General features: G+C 45.1%; 1 protein-coding gene across 1 annotated transcript; it reads left to right on the top strand.

The window, feature by feature from the left end:
- The first annotated feature begins 1,163 nt into the window (after nt 1-1,163).
- On the top strand, nt 1,164-3,119 carry LOC119462404 (putative nuclease HARBI1). Its single transcript, XM_049672820.1, has one exon. The coding sequence runs from the start codon at nt 2,158-2,160 to the stop codon at nt 2,854-2,856; it is 699 nt and encodes a 232-aa protein (XP_049528777.1). The 5' UTR covers nt 1,164-2,157; the 3' UTR covers nt 2,857-3,119.
- Nucleotides 3,120-14,300: the final 11,181 nt, after the last annotated feature.

Below are 14,300 nucleotides of genomic sequence, written 5' to 3'. Positions count from 1 at the left end.
TTTCCGCCTATTTTTATCCTTCAGGACACCAAACAAGGAGAACTTCGGCCCATCCTTCACATAAACATAGCCTGTTTGGCAGCCAGGCGCCTAACAGTGGTTTTGTCGATGCCGCAGCATGGCTCAGTTACTGCAAGGCATGCTAATCTCTTGCAGGCTATGTGCGAAAAAAAACACTGAAGGAAAAAAAAAAACCACGTGACGACCTCCACAGAAAAAACAACGCAGCTCAGCAACTCCAACTAATATGATCGGGCACTGGGTGGGCACTGGGCAGCTGCGCCGTCGCACCCACGTTCCATTGAAACCGACGCCAGCGCCGTCGCTCAGGCTATCGGAGAAGCTCATATTTGCAACATTCGTGGAGCCGCCGCATCGCATAGCCTCCGCCGGAGAGTAAGCCCACTGCCCCCTTTTAGTACACTGTAGTAGTACTAAGCCGCTCCTGGGTTCGTATTTGGTTGTCTGGCCCCATGCCTGAAGCATATATTTCACTTGTGTGGTGCAGCAGTGGCCGTTCATGGTCGAATGCTATCTACGCAGATATGCTGCTTCAAGAGGTTAGGAAGAACATGGCGGCCGACGCAGGTAGATGTTGCTACTTAAAAAAGAGCAGAAAATCTTGGGACTTTAGGCAGAAAATCTTGGGACTTTAGGCATGTTGAGACGTGTTCTTATCTCCGGCCTTCTGTTACGGTGGTTGCCGCTGTTGCTGGCCTTGCTTCCCAATTTTCGATGTTGAGGGTCGTGCCTGGTTTGTTGCCCCCGGGTCTGGAGCTTACGGAACTTTCCAGTGCACTCCGTGGACCCGGTGAGGTGGGCCCCTCTGCAGATCATGCAGGATAGGTGGCACTCGTGTTCTCTTAGGCGGTCTGTAGTGGCCCCAACTTGCTAGAGAACGGACGTCGGAGTGCTTGCCTCGAACTCTATGTCGTACGATGCTCGATGTACTTGCGAGTTGCAGCGCGCTGAAATAACACCTGAAACTTCTTTTACATTGTACACGTACTTCGCTCTGCTGAGCTTCCTCCCTTTCCGAAGTGTGGATGGGCGGAAGAAGCTTTTCAGGTCCTTGATTTTTAGGAAACCATGCCTGAACACAACCGAAAGAGGGTGCTCCACACTCTTAAGCCAAAAGAGACTAACGGGGGTATAGGGGTTAGTCCTTTGAGGGACTAATGGCGTTGCCACAACCATTACTCCCTTTAGGGACCAACGGCAAAGGGACGAACGGTTAGTCTCCTACCAGTTACTCCCTTGGAGATTAACTTTTGGTCCCTCCAGTTACTCTCTGGAGGATGAAATGTTAGTCTCCCCTGTTGCTCCCCAAAGATTAATTGTTAGTCCCACCAGTTCCTCCTCGAGGACTAAATGTTGGTCCTTGCAATTACTCTCTGAGGACAAACTGTTCATCCTTCCAGTTACTCCCCAGGGAATCAACAGTTTAGTCCTCCATATCTCTAGTTACTCCTTATGGGGTTAATTTTTTGCCTCGAACATGCCTTTCAGAGGCGCAAGACATGAGCAGAGCTGCTTGGGTTGGAATTAATTTTTTTATCTCGAACATGCTTTTAAGACACAGAACAAGAGCTGCTTGGTCAAGCGCTGCTTGGGTGCTTGTAACACCAAGTATAGACAATTTAAACAACAGAACACTTTATTTTTCTTTCATTGCAGCAACGTGTGTGCCACACGCACAAGCGGAGTTGGCCGCACACCGCTGTTAATGCCGACCATGCGGCATATTAAGTCAAATGTTTTTTTGCACCTTTTGGCGCAAAAACAATGTGAAATGCCCAGTACAGGGCAATCTGCGTTGCCAGGGCAGGGACAAGGTCATCTTTGTCGATCTATTGATTCAAGCTGCACATGGAGGGCTCTTGCTTGCAGCAGGCTAGTGCCCTCGTACGTAACTGTTGGTACATGATGCGACGCATCCGGTTGCTGCAAAAAGAAAATGAAATTATGGGGTTCTAACCGCCGTATTCACAAACCAAACTTATACTTATGACTTAAGTCAGCGAACAGCCCTTAACGCGTTTCAAGAACCAACCTTGTACTTATCGCAGAACTTTTCTCGTACTTATCGCCGTGATAAGTAAGGCTTGGTTAAGGTAGCCTCCAACCTACCTTAACGCTCCCTTGTAAACATACAAAATGGCGGCGATGGACGACAACTTCGCGGAGTTCGTTAACTATCTGGAGCGTCATGAGGAACTAATGCGTGGGGCAGCCTTTTCATACGCGTCACCGCCACGGCGAGTGCTCAGGGATCGCTTGAATCCCATGGAAGTGTACGACGACTACGAGTTTTTGTGCCGTTATCGATTTACAAAAAGGACCGTGCAGCAGCTGCTCGATAGGCTGCCTCTGCGGGAGAACACCGATGGACGTGGGTTCCCTGTGCCGCCTCTCCTGCAGCTGCTCATCACACTGCGCTTCTATGGAGCCGGCACGTTCCAAATTGTGACCGGCGACCTAGTGAATGTTTCACAGCTGACGGTGTCACGGGTAATCGAACACGTATCGACTATGATCGCCAGAAGCCTATTTCCTGTGCTTGTGCAGTTTCCCGCCGCTTCAAAAATGAGCGGTGTAATGCAAGATTTCTATAGCATAGGCAAGTTTCCCGGTGTGAGTGGGTGCATTGATTGCACCCATGTGCCAATTAAGAGCCCCGGTGGTGACCACGCCGAGGTGTACCGCAACCGGAAAGGATACTTTTCGATAAATGTTCAGGTGAGTGCTCGTTACAAATATTGCAGTGGTGGTTTGATACCGAAATGCAAACAGAAGCGGTACATAATGCAGCTCGTAGTACGTTTTTGTAAATGTAACAGACGTAACAACAAGTAAATCACCCCGCTAATTTACGACGCGGTTTCACACTGCCAGTATACATCTGTGCTACGACAATTATCGAAGCTTCGAATTTGCTATGAGGGTAACCTTAACCTCCACCTATGTCGCGGTCCTCATCGACAACTACCGCGGCCACCACTTGAACCGGCAAGTTCTTGCTCAGCATCGGAAAACGTAGTTCCCATGAAATCGCAGCGCCTCGTATTTTGATCCAGTATAATCTCGATTATGTGTGTATTTTGGGACATCGCAAGAAAAAAAATTCTGTCACTTGAAAATTGTATCACACAAGAATGTAAAAAATAAGTAGATTAATGCAACGAGAGCAAGGACACCTGAAAATTCGGCAAGCTTATAATCGCTAAAGTCGGCTTTGTCGGGATACTGCGTTGTTATGCAAAGACTGCGTCATGTATTCATGTATTTTGGTGAAAGGTGACACGCGTTCCTTAATTATACACGCTCGCACGTACCGCCAGAGATCACGCGACGGCGGTTTGCGACAAGCGGTTTGCAACATCAGAAATTTAGCATGTTGTAGGCTAATGTACTTGGGCCGGGACTTGCCAAAGATTCGTATCGGTCATGATCTTGTAATGGAGATTCAACTGCATAACCATACCACAGAGCTACATTTTGACAATGACAAAAGTATTGTAGCATCTACTTTTATTTTAGTACTCTGGTTTCTTGACGTTTCAACAAGTGTGTTCGTGCATATTGAACAATTAATATGAGCGTTATCGTAGAGCTTTACTTATGACAAAAAGTCTACAAGCAGTCAATCGGTTCACATTGTGCTGCCACGGTAAAATGTTCACCTCTACAGAATTTTCTCTATGTGTAATTGCATTTTGGATATCGCCTTTATTAACGAAGTTGCCATTTTGCAGGGAATCACAGGGCCCGACCTACAATTTTATGATGTAGTGGCTAGCTGGCCAGGGTCTGCACACGATAGCAGAATTTTCGACAGCAGCCGCGCCAGAGTGCTGTACGAGACGGGTGCCATCCCCGGTATTCTCGGAGACATGGGCTATGCCTGCAGGTCATATCTGATGACTCCTCTCAAGGATCCTGCCCAAGGCACCCCAGAGTACAGGCAATATAGTTTTTAATGTCTACGAAGCAGTGTAGCAGAATATCGAAATTATTTTGAAGAAGAAAGCGTGTCCTGAGAAACTTAAAAGCTCCTGCAGGCAAAGCAACATATCTGAACATGCAAGGTTAGACAAGAGCCAACACAGAATTGAAACACTTTTTATTTGCTCATTTTCAAGAATGTTCTTGCGATTAATTTCAAAAGCTCTAAACTCAAAACCGAAGGCAAAAGGCGCAGCGCATCAGAAACACACAAGAAGAACAACACAGACAACACACACATTTGGCGCCAAATGTGTGTTTTCTGTGTTCGTCTTCTTCTTGTGTCCCATTTCTGATGCACTACGCCTTTTGCCTTCATCATGACATACCAACAAGCCCAACGTGCAACGTTAGTCAAAAGCGAAATCTGTCTAAAAGAAAGAATGAAAATAACACGTCACGTAACATCAAACGCAATTCCTAACCTTGATCTGTGCCACTGTATTCACAGATTGCGAACAACACACATAAAGGCAAAGAGAAATAATGCAGTTATTTTTTCTGGTACAACAAGTCACAAGCAAAAACAAGAAACAGCGTGGAACGTGTGTTTGGAATTTGGAAGAGGAGGTTCCCGTGCCTTCAGATGTAGCTGCAAATTGACACAGACACCTCACTCATAGTAATCACTGCATGTGCGGCGCTTCACAACCTTAGCAGAATTCTACATGACCCATGCCCTCCGAATGTACAGCCCCACACTGCACCCAGTGTTCAACAGCCTACACCAACTTTGCCGAATGGACAGCCGCAGATGGCAATTCAAGACTCCAATGGCTTCAGAACTCGCTCTCGTATTATAGCAAATTATTTTTCATAAATGCATGTAAACTTTGTATTGCACTTTATATTCCTTTTTATCAAACAAAAATAGATAAGTAGGCAGCTTCAACTGGTGGACGCCAGGTACAGAGGTTAAGCGCTAGAGTGAAACACAGAATGCAGCGCAGTTTTGTTTGTGACCCTAACTAGAATCCAACCAGTCCAACAAGTACTCTTATATTTCACTTAGCTTGTCAAATGACACAAATATGGACAGGTAACACTGCCTAGGTCAGCAAAAACTTCATAAGGGTGGTTCATAAGGTTCAATGAACCTAAAGCGAAATTGAACTCGTCCAAAAAACAAAAGTGAAAAGTAAAACAGTTAAAAGAAGCATATAACATCGCCTCTTCTCAAGCCCTCCCAAAGATTGGTCTATCAAATACATGGCGCCGCGCCACCAACACTCGCATGTTACACATACATATGCAGCACGAGCAACACAGCAGCACTGATTGCCCGCACTCTGCTTGGCCCTTCCTCTCATTTGGCAAGCTCACGGTGAAGCACAACGTCAACTGCGACAACCTTCGTAAATGCAGTATTTTGTAGCAGAATGATTATAAACTAATATACACAGTTGGCAGTTGTGCACTGCTTATCATCAGCAATGTAAGGTTTGCTTGTTGTCGTACCCTTTTGTAACTATCTGCACTGATAGCATACAACTCTGCACTAATTGCGCACAACTGTCACCAAATTCAAGACCATTTATGACGATTAAATATGCTACTTCCCCATGAAGGGATGTCATGCACTTCTGAATGTTACGAATGCAGGAGCTACCTATGGTGGCGTGTATGCGGTCTGGGTAAACGTTTGCGCCTGTATACTTATTCCCCGGTCGTGTAGTCATCGCTCCATTAAGTAGCAGCATGACGATGCATCCAAGCAAAGGAAAAAAAAAAGCTACTCTATTTTATTTTTGATATCGATAGCATTTGTATTTCTGTGCCTCTTTAGGTGACATGCATGCGCGCTGGTGGGAGTTTATACTTCATTCTTGGTCGCACGCGGATGATTCCCTTGGGTAGCAAAGCTATACGCTCTTATGACCACTGCACTCTTTCTGTTTCGACGCCTTTAGAGGTGTACTATCTAGAGTTGGATGAAATGGATGGTCCAGCACGAGGCAGATAGCCTTGTACCTCACGGGCAACGCTGAAGTGATGCAAAAATGGAAAATATGAAGGGGCGAGGGGGAAGAACACTGCTTTGCCATTTGCTTGCACTCTCTCGGCGGACTCATTTCTCTTGATCGGTTTCTTCCGCGAAAATTCTCTTTGAACCGAATCGGCGCGCGGCCGCACATTTATATAGATTGCATACTGCCATGCACGCCTTAATCAGACGGAAATCCACGATACGTTTCGCTCATTTGGCCTTGCGCCATGACCTTGTCATAATTTGCAATCGAGTTTCCGGTGTAAACAATGGTATTATTTGCAAGGTTTCTCAGTACAGGCGTTTGGAATTCACATAGTAACGCTCAGCGATTCTGATGCCTGACGGCTAAACAGCGTAGCGTGTGTCAATCTGAACGGCCAGATATACTATGAGGATTGAACTGGCTTGGGTGCCAGGAGCCCACACAAAGGCACTATTCACAACGCAACACGGCCGTAGCGGTCCGCTGTCAGGCAGCTCCCGACAAGGATGTTCGGGGGTTAAATTTCGCGGTTTTTCTCACTGCGACCGGTGCACATTCTTTGTATACATGATGCGCCATCTCTTGAGGGATAAATAAAGTTTGTTTGTTGAAGTTTACTTCTTTTTGCACTAGGGTGCAGCACAATGTACAGCACGGCTTCTGGATACCAGAGTTCTCACTTGCGCGCGCAACAGCACGCTCGCGCGGTTCGCTGAGAGCATGACCACTTTTTCACCGCGTGCGTTTTACGGTGGTGCATTTAGTGAAAGCTTCTAGGGGTTTCCATTGTCAATAGCTTTATGTTGAGGTGCACACAGCTGCAGAATCATGGTGAGAAAGAACAGCGACACCTGCAGTACCGCCGCAACCTCGCCCTACAGCTGGTGGGTGACGTGAGGGCTAGAGCCAAAAAGCGAGGCCCGTCTGCGCGGAAGGAGTACGAGGAAATGCTAGATGGGAGGAGCCATTTCATCTACAAGTGCCCAGGCCGAAGCAGCAAGGACTGTGCCGCTTGTAGCGATCGAAAAACAAACGGAGGCAGGAGGGAAACGGTGTTTTTCTGCAAAACCAGCAGTAACAACCCTGCCCTGCACCCAGGAGAATGCTTCGAGCGGTATCACACGCTGCTCAAATATCGGTAGAGGAGTTGCCTGCAGAATGCAAGAGAAAAATAAATATCCTGAGAGTTTTTCTTCCACAGTTGGTGGTTTTGTTAGCGGCGCCAGAAACTGGCAAAATAGTTTCGGACCGGAACAGCCGGAAAGTGGGTAAAAGTTTCGGACCGCAAAGGGTTAAGACACCTCTTTTTTTTTTTTCATATACGAAATATTTTTTGTTCTGCCTCATTCGTTTTGTTTTTGCAGAAGCTTTATCTTAAGCTCAATAAGGGCCTTTTTTGCTTTTAAGTTTTCCATAACTTGTGAATGTTCTGCCTCTCTTTTCTGCAATCTGTCATTGCGCTCATCATGAGCGAGCTGCATGCGAAGTTCATAGTCCTTACGAGTTAGCTTCATGCGAAGAAAGTGCTCTTTGCTCTTTTGTTGCGCATCTTTTGAGATGGCAGCAAGCCGAGCAACGAGCTCGCTCGTCACGGCGTCATCCCTCGAACTGGACGGCCGGCTAGCATTTAATCGCCTTTCACAGCGGGCTGGTGGCACCGGTGCCACAGCAGCTGGCAGAACTTCAGTTGGCGCAGCTGCAGCTGGGGGTGATGCTGGCTGAGTTGTTTGATGGTTACTGCTAAGTGGCCGAGCAGCTTCACCACTTTGTGGCGCTGGATAGTCCATGGCCACTTCATCTTGGGTGTGTGGCAACTCCCATTGCCACAAGTCGTCACACTGCATGTCGGCATCTGCAAAGTTGTTAGAATCATAGTTGATATCAGTGTCGTTTACATAATGCTTGTACTTTTTACTAGCCACTTCAACCAATGCACTGTGAGCTATACACAGTTTTGCCTCGCTGCAGGATGCAGCGATGTTTTTGCATAAAATACTTCACTCTGCTTGCTATTAGGATGTGCTAAAGAGCATGACACAATGTAAGCCCATGAGCAGACAAGAATACAGCATGTGCCTGCTGGTGCTTCCAGCTGAAGCAGGTTGAATGAAACGGTGAGTGATAACTATGCGGTTGCATTTAAACTTTTGCATACAAGTCGCTCACTCGCATATTGGGACTCATGCTATTCAATGAGCCATAAAAAATATTTAACTATACAAACGGTGTCTGTGCTGACACTTGTTTGCATCACAAGCAGGCTTCCTGTGTATATTGCTTGCTGACGGCACATAATACAGAGGCAATTATGGGCACTATTGCATGAGAAAAATAAAGCAATTCAAGAACATGGGAGAGGTCTGCCTGATATCAAGTCTACTTGCTATTCCACATGCGTGTGGCGACAAGTGGAATATAAACATGACCACATTTCACAGCATATGCGCCCACGAACATACACAGCGAATCAATTATCTAAGATAGTACAGGACACAAAAGAGATGATGTTGCATGGTCAATTTGCATTTTCCTCCACAAGGCATGGCCCCTCTCGTATGTTCAGTGCAGATAAGATAAGGACGTTTCTTCTGGACGCAGTGCAAGAGCATATTTACCTATATGCCCCGTACATTGGGCACACACAAGTTTGGTGGCCCTAACCACTCCACTGTAAAAAAAAAAAAGCACTTTATGTTTGCAACAGTGACATGAAATCAGTAAGTAATACACAAACACACCTGTCAAAACCATTTTTGGAAGCCTTCAAGACAGATCCAATGAATGCACAATTCCTTGTAGTGTACCAAAATAAAACCCATTCTGCGCTGCCACAACCTCATCAGCATGATGCGCCAAAGTAATGTCAGCATTCTGACATTATAAAGTAGCTTCAGTTTCTTGCAATACTGCTGCGTACAATGTGGAATACAAAACAAGTTGTTCATTAGCCACCTGCAACAACTCATTTGGTGCTTTTCTGTATTACCAAATCTGGTTTCCAAAATAATTAGCCTAGATCGACTATTTCAGATTAACTTATAGCCACCATCTGCATCAGTGCTTAATCCCGGTTGTGACGAAGCCAGCAGTGCTGCTACAGCTGGTGTGGCCTCCACTCCAGGCCCCGTCCGGTCGCTGTCGAAGGGGTTTGCCAGACGTGTGGCCATATGTGATGCCACCGCACCAACCCTCCGCAACTCATCACTCATTTGGCTTTCCGCCGGAGTGCCACCACCTTTGAGAGGCAAATATCAGCGTTAACAAATTTTCACAATGACTAAAAATTTCAATCATGTCTCTTCCATTCAACTGCTTCGAAAATATTGCCAGAGACATATGCACACATCATGTAGTTGCCTTAAATCATTTTGGGGTCCTGCTAGCCCAGCACAAACAAAATATAGACACAGGGCACTGTGCACATGCTAATGAACTGCTGCAGACAAGTTTTGCTTGCTCCTGGTTTTTCGTTATGGCAAACGACAAGCCTACACGCAAAGCTACATGACGGTGGTCGGCCAATGACTCCATTTGCATGCTTTGCAAACCAATAACGAAGAGTTCCTGTAACAGCAATACGTCCTTTGACAGCCTTCAAGAAACCTAAACACGAGCAAGTTTGCCAGTCGTGCAAGTGTGTCGCAGAAAACAGACGAGCGCACGCACTCCCAATGCCTTTGTTTGCCTTCATGTTACAATCAACCAAGTTCAGTGCATCGTTATTTCTGGTGTGGAATTTACTACGTCCTCGCCACTGTTCTGTATGCATGCGCACAAGCTGTTGTCAGCGCTCGAAATCAGCTGCAGCGATCGACTCCCGTGTTTTCCCGTGCATTTCGTGAACTCGAGAAGCAAGTTGGAGCAATTTCGGCACATGAGGAATAATATAAAGCTCACCTGTTTTGAAGAGTTCACGCGTGTCTTCAGCTTTCGCACGGCCACTTCTCCTTCAAATTATCCCAGCATTTCTTGAACTGCTTCGACGTTCGTGGCTGCACGTTGTGGTTACTGTTGAACTCGTCGGCCAACTTCTCCCACGTCTTCTTCTTTGCATGGATAGACACCGCGTCAGTTTTTTTACATTCAAGCACATCGCGGTGTCTATCCATCAGATCCATGAGGATGGTGCGCTCCTCATCCGTAAAATTAATTTTACGCCGCTCCATCTCGGACGAGTTTTATAAGTTAAAAAAGAACACTAGAACTATTTAGACAATTAAACTGATAAAAAATAACAAATATAATGCACAACTACTTATAAATATAAGAAAAAGAAATCGTACGAAAAACAAGACAAAACAACAGCGGAAGGGGAAAAATAAAACGTGAGCTTGAGAAGCGGGTGTACAGAGGAAAGAAAAAAACGTGCACTGCGTCGGCTGGGTTAGATCAACGTGGCCAGACGTAAATGGCGGACTCACCAAAAACAGCGAGCATTTTACCACGTTTTGTCAGGCAGTTGTACATTATTTATGTACAGGTGCTTGCGGGCACGGCATAATTGCTTTCTTGTAATAAAGGCAGTTTATATCTTCTCAAACTAAATATTTCGTCACATAAAATTATCCAGCCTCGCTCCCAGGTCAAACACTTTACGAGGTAAGGGTGCCTTTCATAAGGCGCACTTATGTCGCGTTAAGGTTCGTTTTCGAAACGCACCTTGTTCTTTCCTTAACCTTTTCTCGTCCTTTCATAAGTAAGCCTTATCGCGATAAGTTAAGTTTGGTTTGTGAATACGGGGGTAAGAGTCAAAGCCAAGATATGATTATGAGGCATGCCGTAGATGAGTGGTTCATGCAACAGGTCTATTATCAGCATGCAAAATAGGTCTATTATCAGCATGCAAGTTGCAGATAATCTTACGTAGGGGGAAATAAAAGCCTCCATGCTCTCCTTCACGAGGCTTGAAAGTACACAAACTGAAGCTGTAAGCTTCAGGTCTGAAATGAAAAGTTTTCACAAATTAGGCATGAACACCCTACACCCCTGATTGCAAGACCGCATACAGGAACACAAGCATTGAAAGACAATTTACATTGCAATTACAGTGGAACCCCGATTATAAGACTTTGAGGGGACCACACAAAACCGCTGTTTAATCTGGGCATCGTATAATCAAAAACTAAGAATATAGACAGTGACGCTGTCTTCCTCAAAAAATCGGTACAGACCACCTGAATAAGCCAGCGGCACGAACCTGCACTGCTTGCAAGGAAGGTAGAGTAAATTATTAAAAAATTACAGTATTGATTCGATTGTAACACGAGTGTACTTTTTCATAATTTTCGTTGCTTGAACTAGACCCTTGATTTACATTCGAAAACAACAAAATTGACCATTTTAAAACAAATATACTAAATCCCACGATTTCTTGTGTTATGTTGGCAACCTGTAACCTTACGGCTCGATCCAATCCATAGACAAGTTGACCTAAGTCAAAACTTGTTTTTGGTTGGAATGGACACTGTTTTTGCTGTGCTTGTGACTGTTTTCGCTGTACAGACGACCATGACGAGTGAATAGGTCGTTTCCAAATTGCGATTTCTTGAATAAAGGTACTATTTCTTTTTCTGTTCCTCTTGTGTTACATTAGCGGTTTTATTTTCTTTATTTCGCGTGACTGGAAAGTCGCCCCTTGCGTTAAATTCAGGTAAATACGGTATTGCACAAGCATTACCAGCGGGCTGCCGCATGCTTACGTGGAAGCCTGCATCTGCTTAGAACAGTTATTTTTTCTCGGACGGTACCAGAGAGGTGTCGTACGATGCGGGTCGGCGTAAAATTGTCTTGTATAATCGAGGTTTTAATACATTTTGCTGGGACCTAATCAATTCGTCGTAAAAGCGGAGTATATAATCGAAGTTCCACTGTATATGGTAATAATACATTGGCCAGTCATGGCTTCCATCAAGTTGGTTAATTTGCTCTCGAGCTGTAAACAGCTAGCCTCCTGGTTAGCTCAGTTGGTAGAGCGACTGCCGTGGTAAGTCAGTGGTCCCAGGTTCAAATCCCTGACAAGGACAAATTTTTCTCCAACTTTGAAGCATAATTCAAACAGGCGATCAAAACACAAAAAACTTGGGATACAACAGCAGTGCAGCCAACTTCTGGCTGCTGCTGCTGCAAGCATTTGCTAGTCGCAGGTGATTGGGAGACAATGGTGCTCAAAAAAGTTCTAGCGGGCACACGTACAAGCTTCCGTAGGTCGCGAATCATAACATGCCTTTTACAACCCCATGAGCACTGTGTCGGAGAACATATTGGTCCAGTAATTCTTTCTGGCATATGATGACATTGTGTTGCTTGTATATACATCTACCTGAGCACAACAGGAAGACTTGTACAACAGGACGACCTCCAACGTGTTCCAGACAGCTATCGAGCTGCAATGCGTAGCGCTTCACCCGTCCACTGGACAACAGTAGGTTTTTTGGCAACAGGTGTTCAGCAGTGCCGTAGCTGATAGTCACTTTAATAGCTGCGCGCTGCTAGCACTCTCTACTATAAGTTTACAAAGTTAGGCTTTCTCACACATAGCCTCCTGTATTTTTCAATGCCAACCCAGTTTCTCCCTAAGGCGTGTGGTCCACTGCAGTGGCACCACATTCCCAGTCATTTTATGCCTGCTGTTGCTAGAGCGTGGACAACTCTCGCCGGGGGCTGCTGTCGCATCATGTTTGCTCCTTTGCTCTTCAACTTCAAATTGAGTTATGATCTGCTGTTGCAGGGGCAATAAGCTGGATGGTGGAAAAATTAGCTAAAAAATGTGGCTCTCATCAGTTATCTCATGGGGAAAGGAATGGTGTCACATAGGTCCAATGTAGGATGGGTATACCCGTGGCACTCATTGCTACTCATGAGCTTATTTTATTTCTTTTGTTTGGCGTGAAAATGTACTTGGTGCTCCGCCCCTCGATTATACATTTCTGCCTTTTTCCAACACTCTTCCGTTCCTCACATTTTCTTAGGGAGCCTACCATTTCAGCACAGTCCCTTTACGTTGATGGAGATGGCACACTGAATTATGTGTGAGTAATTCATCCTTGAGCAGTGTTTAATACATGATATTTAAGAAATGTTGGCGTCTTTAAACAGCACCGGCGCTTCCTTTTTTCATGGAGCTAAATATCACATCACAATCCAGCACACTTAGCAAAAGAAGGTAATGAAACTATGAAAAAGTCTTACCTACACCAGCAAAACCAGCATATGACTGGGCCAGCATTCGATGTCAAGCACACAGGTAGGCAATTTCTCTTCCGCAAATACAAGTCCTCTACAGGATGTTCGAGATAAGTTCAGCGAGGCATTCCTGGAACCATTTTTAATTTTGATCAAGAAATTCTATTTTGGTGCATTAGTACTGAGTAGTACAAAGTCAACGTTAGTTCTGCAGGTAGAAAAACGTTTATGAGAAATGATTTCCAAGTGCTTGGTTGATCAAAGCTCTTTCTGCGGATTTTGTGGAATGCACATATTCATTCGGTCGAAAAAAAAAAAGGAGAATGTTGGGGGTACAGCTTTCAGAATAATTATTTTGAGACGGGGGAATAGGACCCGCCGCGGTGATTCAGTCAGCAAGGCATCTGGCTGCTGAGCACGAGTTCGCGGGATCAAATCCCTGCCGCGGCGGCCGCATTTCGATGGAAGCGAAACGCAAAAATGCCCGTGTGCTTGCGTTGTAGTGCACGTTAAAGAACCCCAGGTGGTCAAAATTAATCCGGAGCCCTCCATTACGGCGTGACTCATAATCAGAACTGATTTTGGCAGTTCTGATTACGTAGAAAAGAAGAAGACGGGGAATAGGATTGCTTTTATCTTCCTAACACGGAGTATCACTGCTTTGACATTGAGGGAAAAAAATTTGCTAACATTAAAGGTTCTGCAATATTGGTTCAAGTTCAGATATTTTTTTCTCCATATCTCTACAGAGCATGGTTTTCACATTTCAACAGCCGGCTGACATAAGTGCAGTTGACATTTGAGGGAAATATCTTTGTCCTCGCTAACTGAAGACGTGAGCCATTCAAGTTGAAAGAGTTTACTTGCATCACGTGAAATTCTTTTTCAGAAGCACATCTCCTATTCTCTTAAATTTCTCAAATGAAGTCTATCAACATGCACTAACGCAATCAGAAAAAAAAAACACGTACATTATTTGTTTGGTTGTCGAATCACAAAGCGAGAAATGTGACGGTATAACACGGCCGCTGCTGCAATGTATGGGGCCCGTGCGTGCTTGTTGTTAACAGGTTCCTTTAACTTGTGACTCCAAAACTCTTCCGAATAGCTGAAAATGTACAAATTGATAAAACAGCAAGA

This window comes from Dermacentor silvarum, chromosome 8, assembly GCF_013339745.2.
Source record: "Dermacentor silvarum isolate Dsil-2018 chromosome 8, BIME_Dsil_1.4, whole genome shotgun sequence".
Classification (NCBI taxonomy): domain Eukaryota; kingdom Metazoa; phylum Arthropoda; class Arachnida; order Ixodida; family Ixodidae; genus Dermacentor; species Dermacentor silvarum.
Note: the sequence above shows the minus strand (reverse complement) of the source record. Positions and strands in the feature narration are given on the sequence as shown.

Bases quoted from the DNA above. Each gene is read 5' to 3' on its own strand.
- LOC119462404 (XM_049672820.1), top strand. From the start codon at position 2,158: ATGGCGGCGATGGACGACAACTTCGCGGAGTTCGTTAACTATCTGGAG.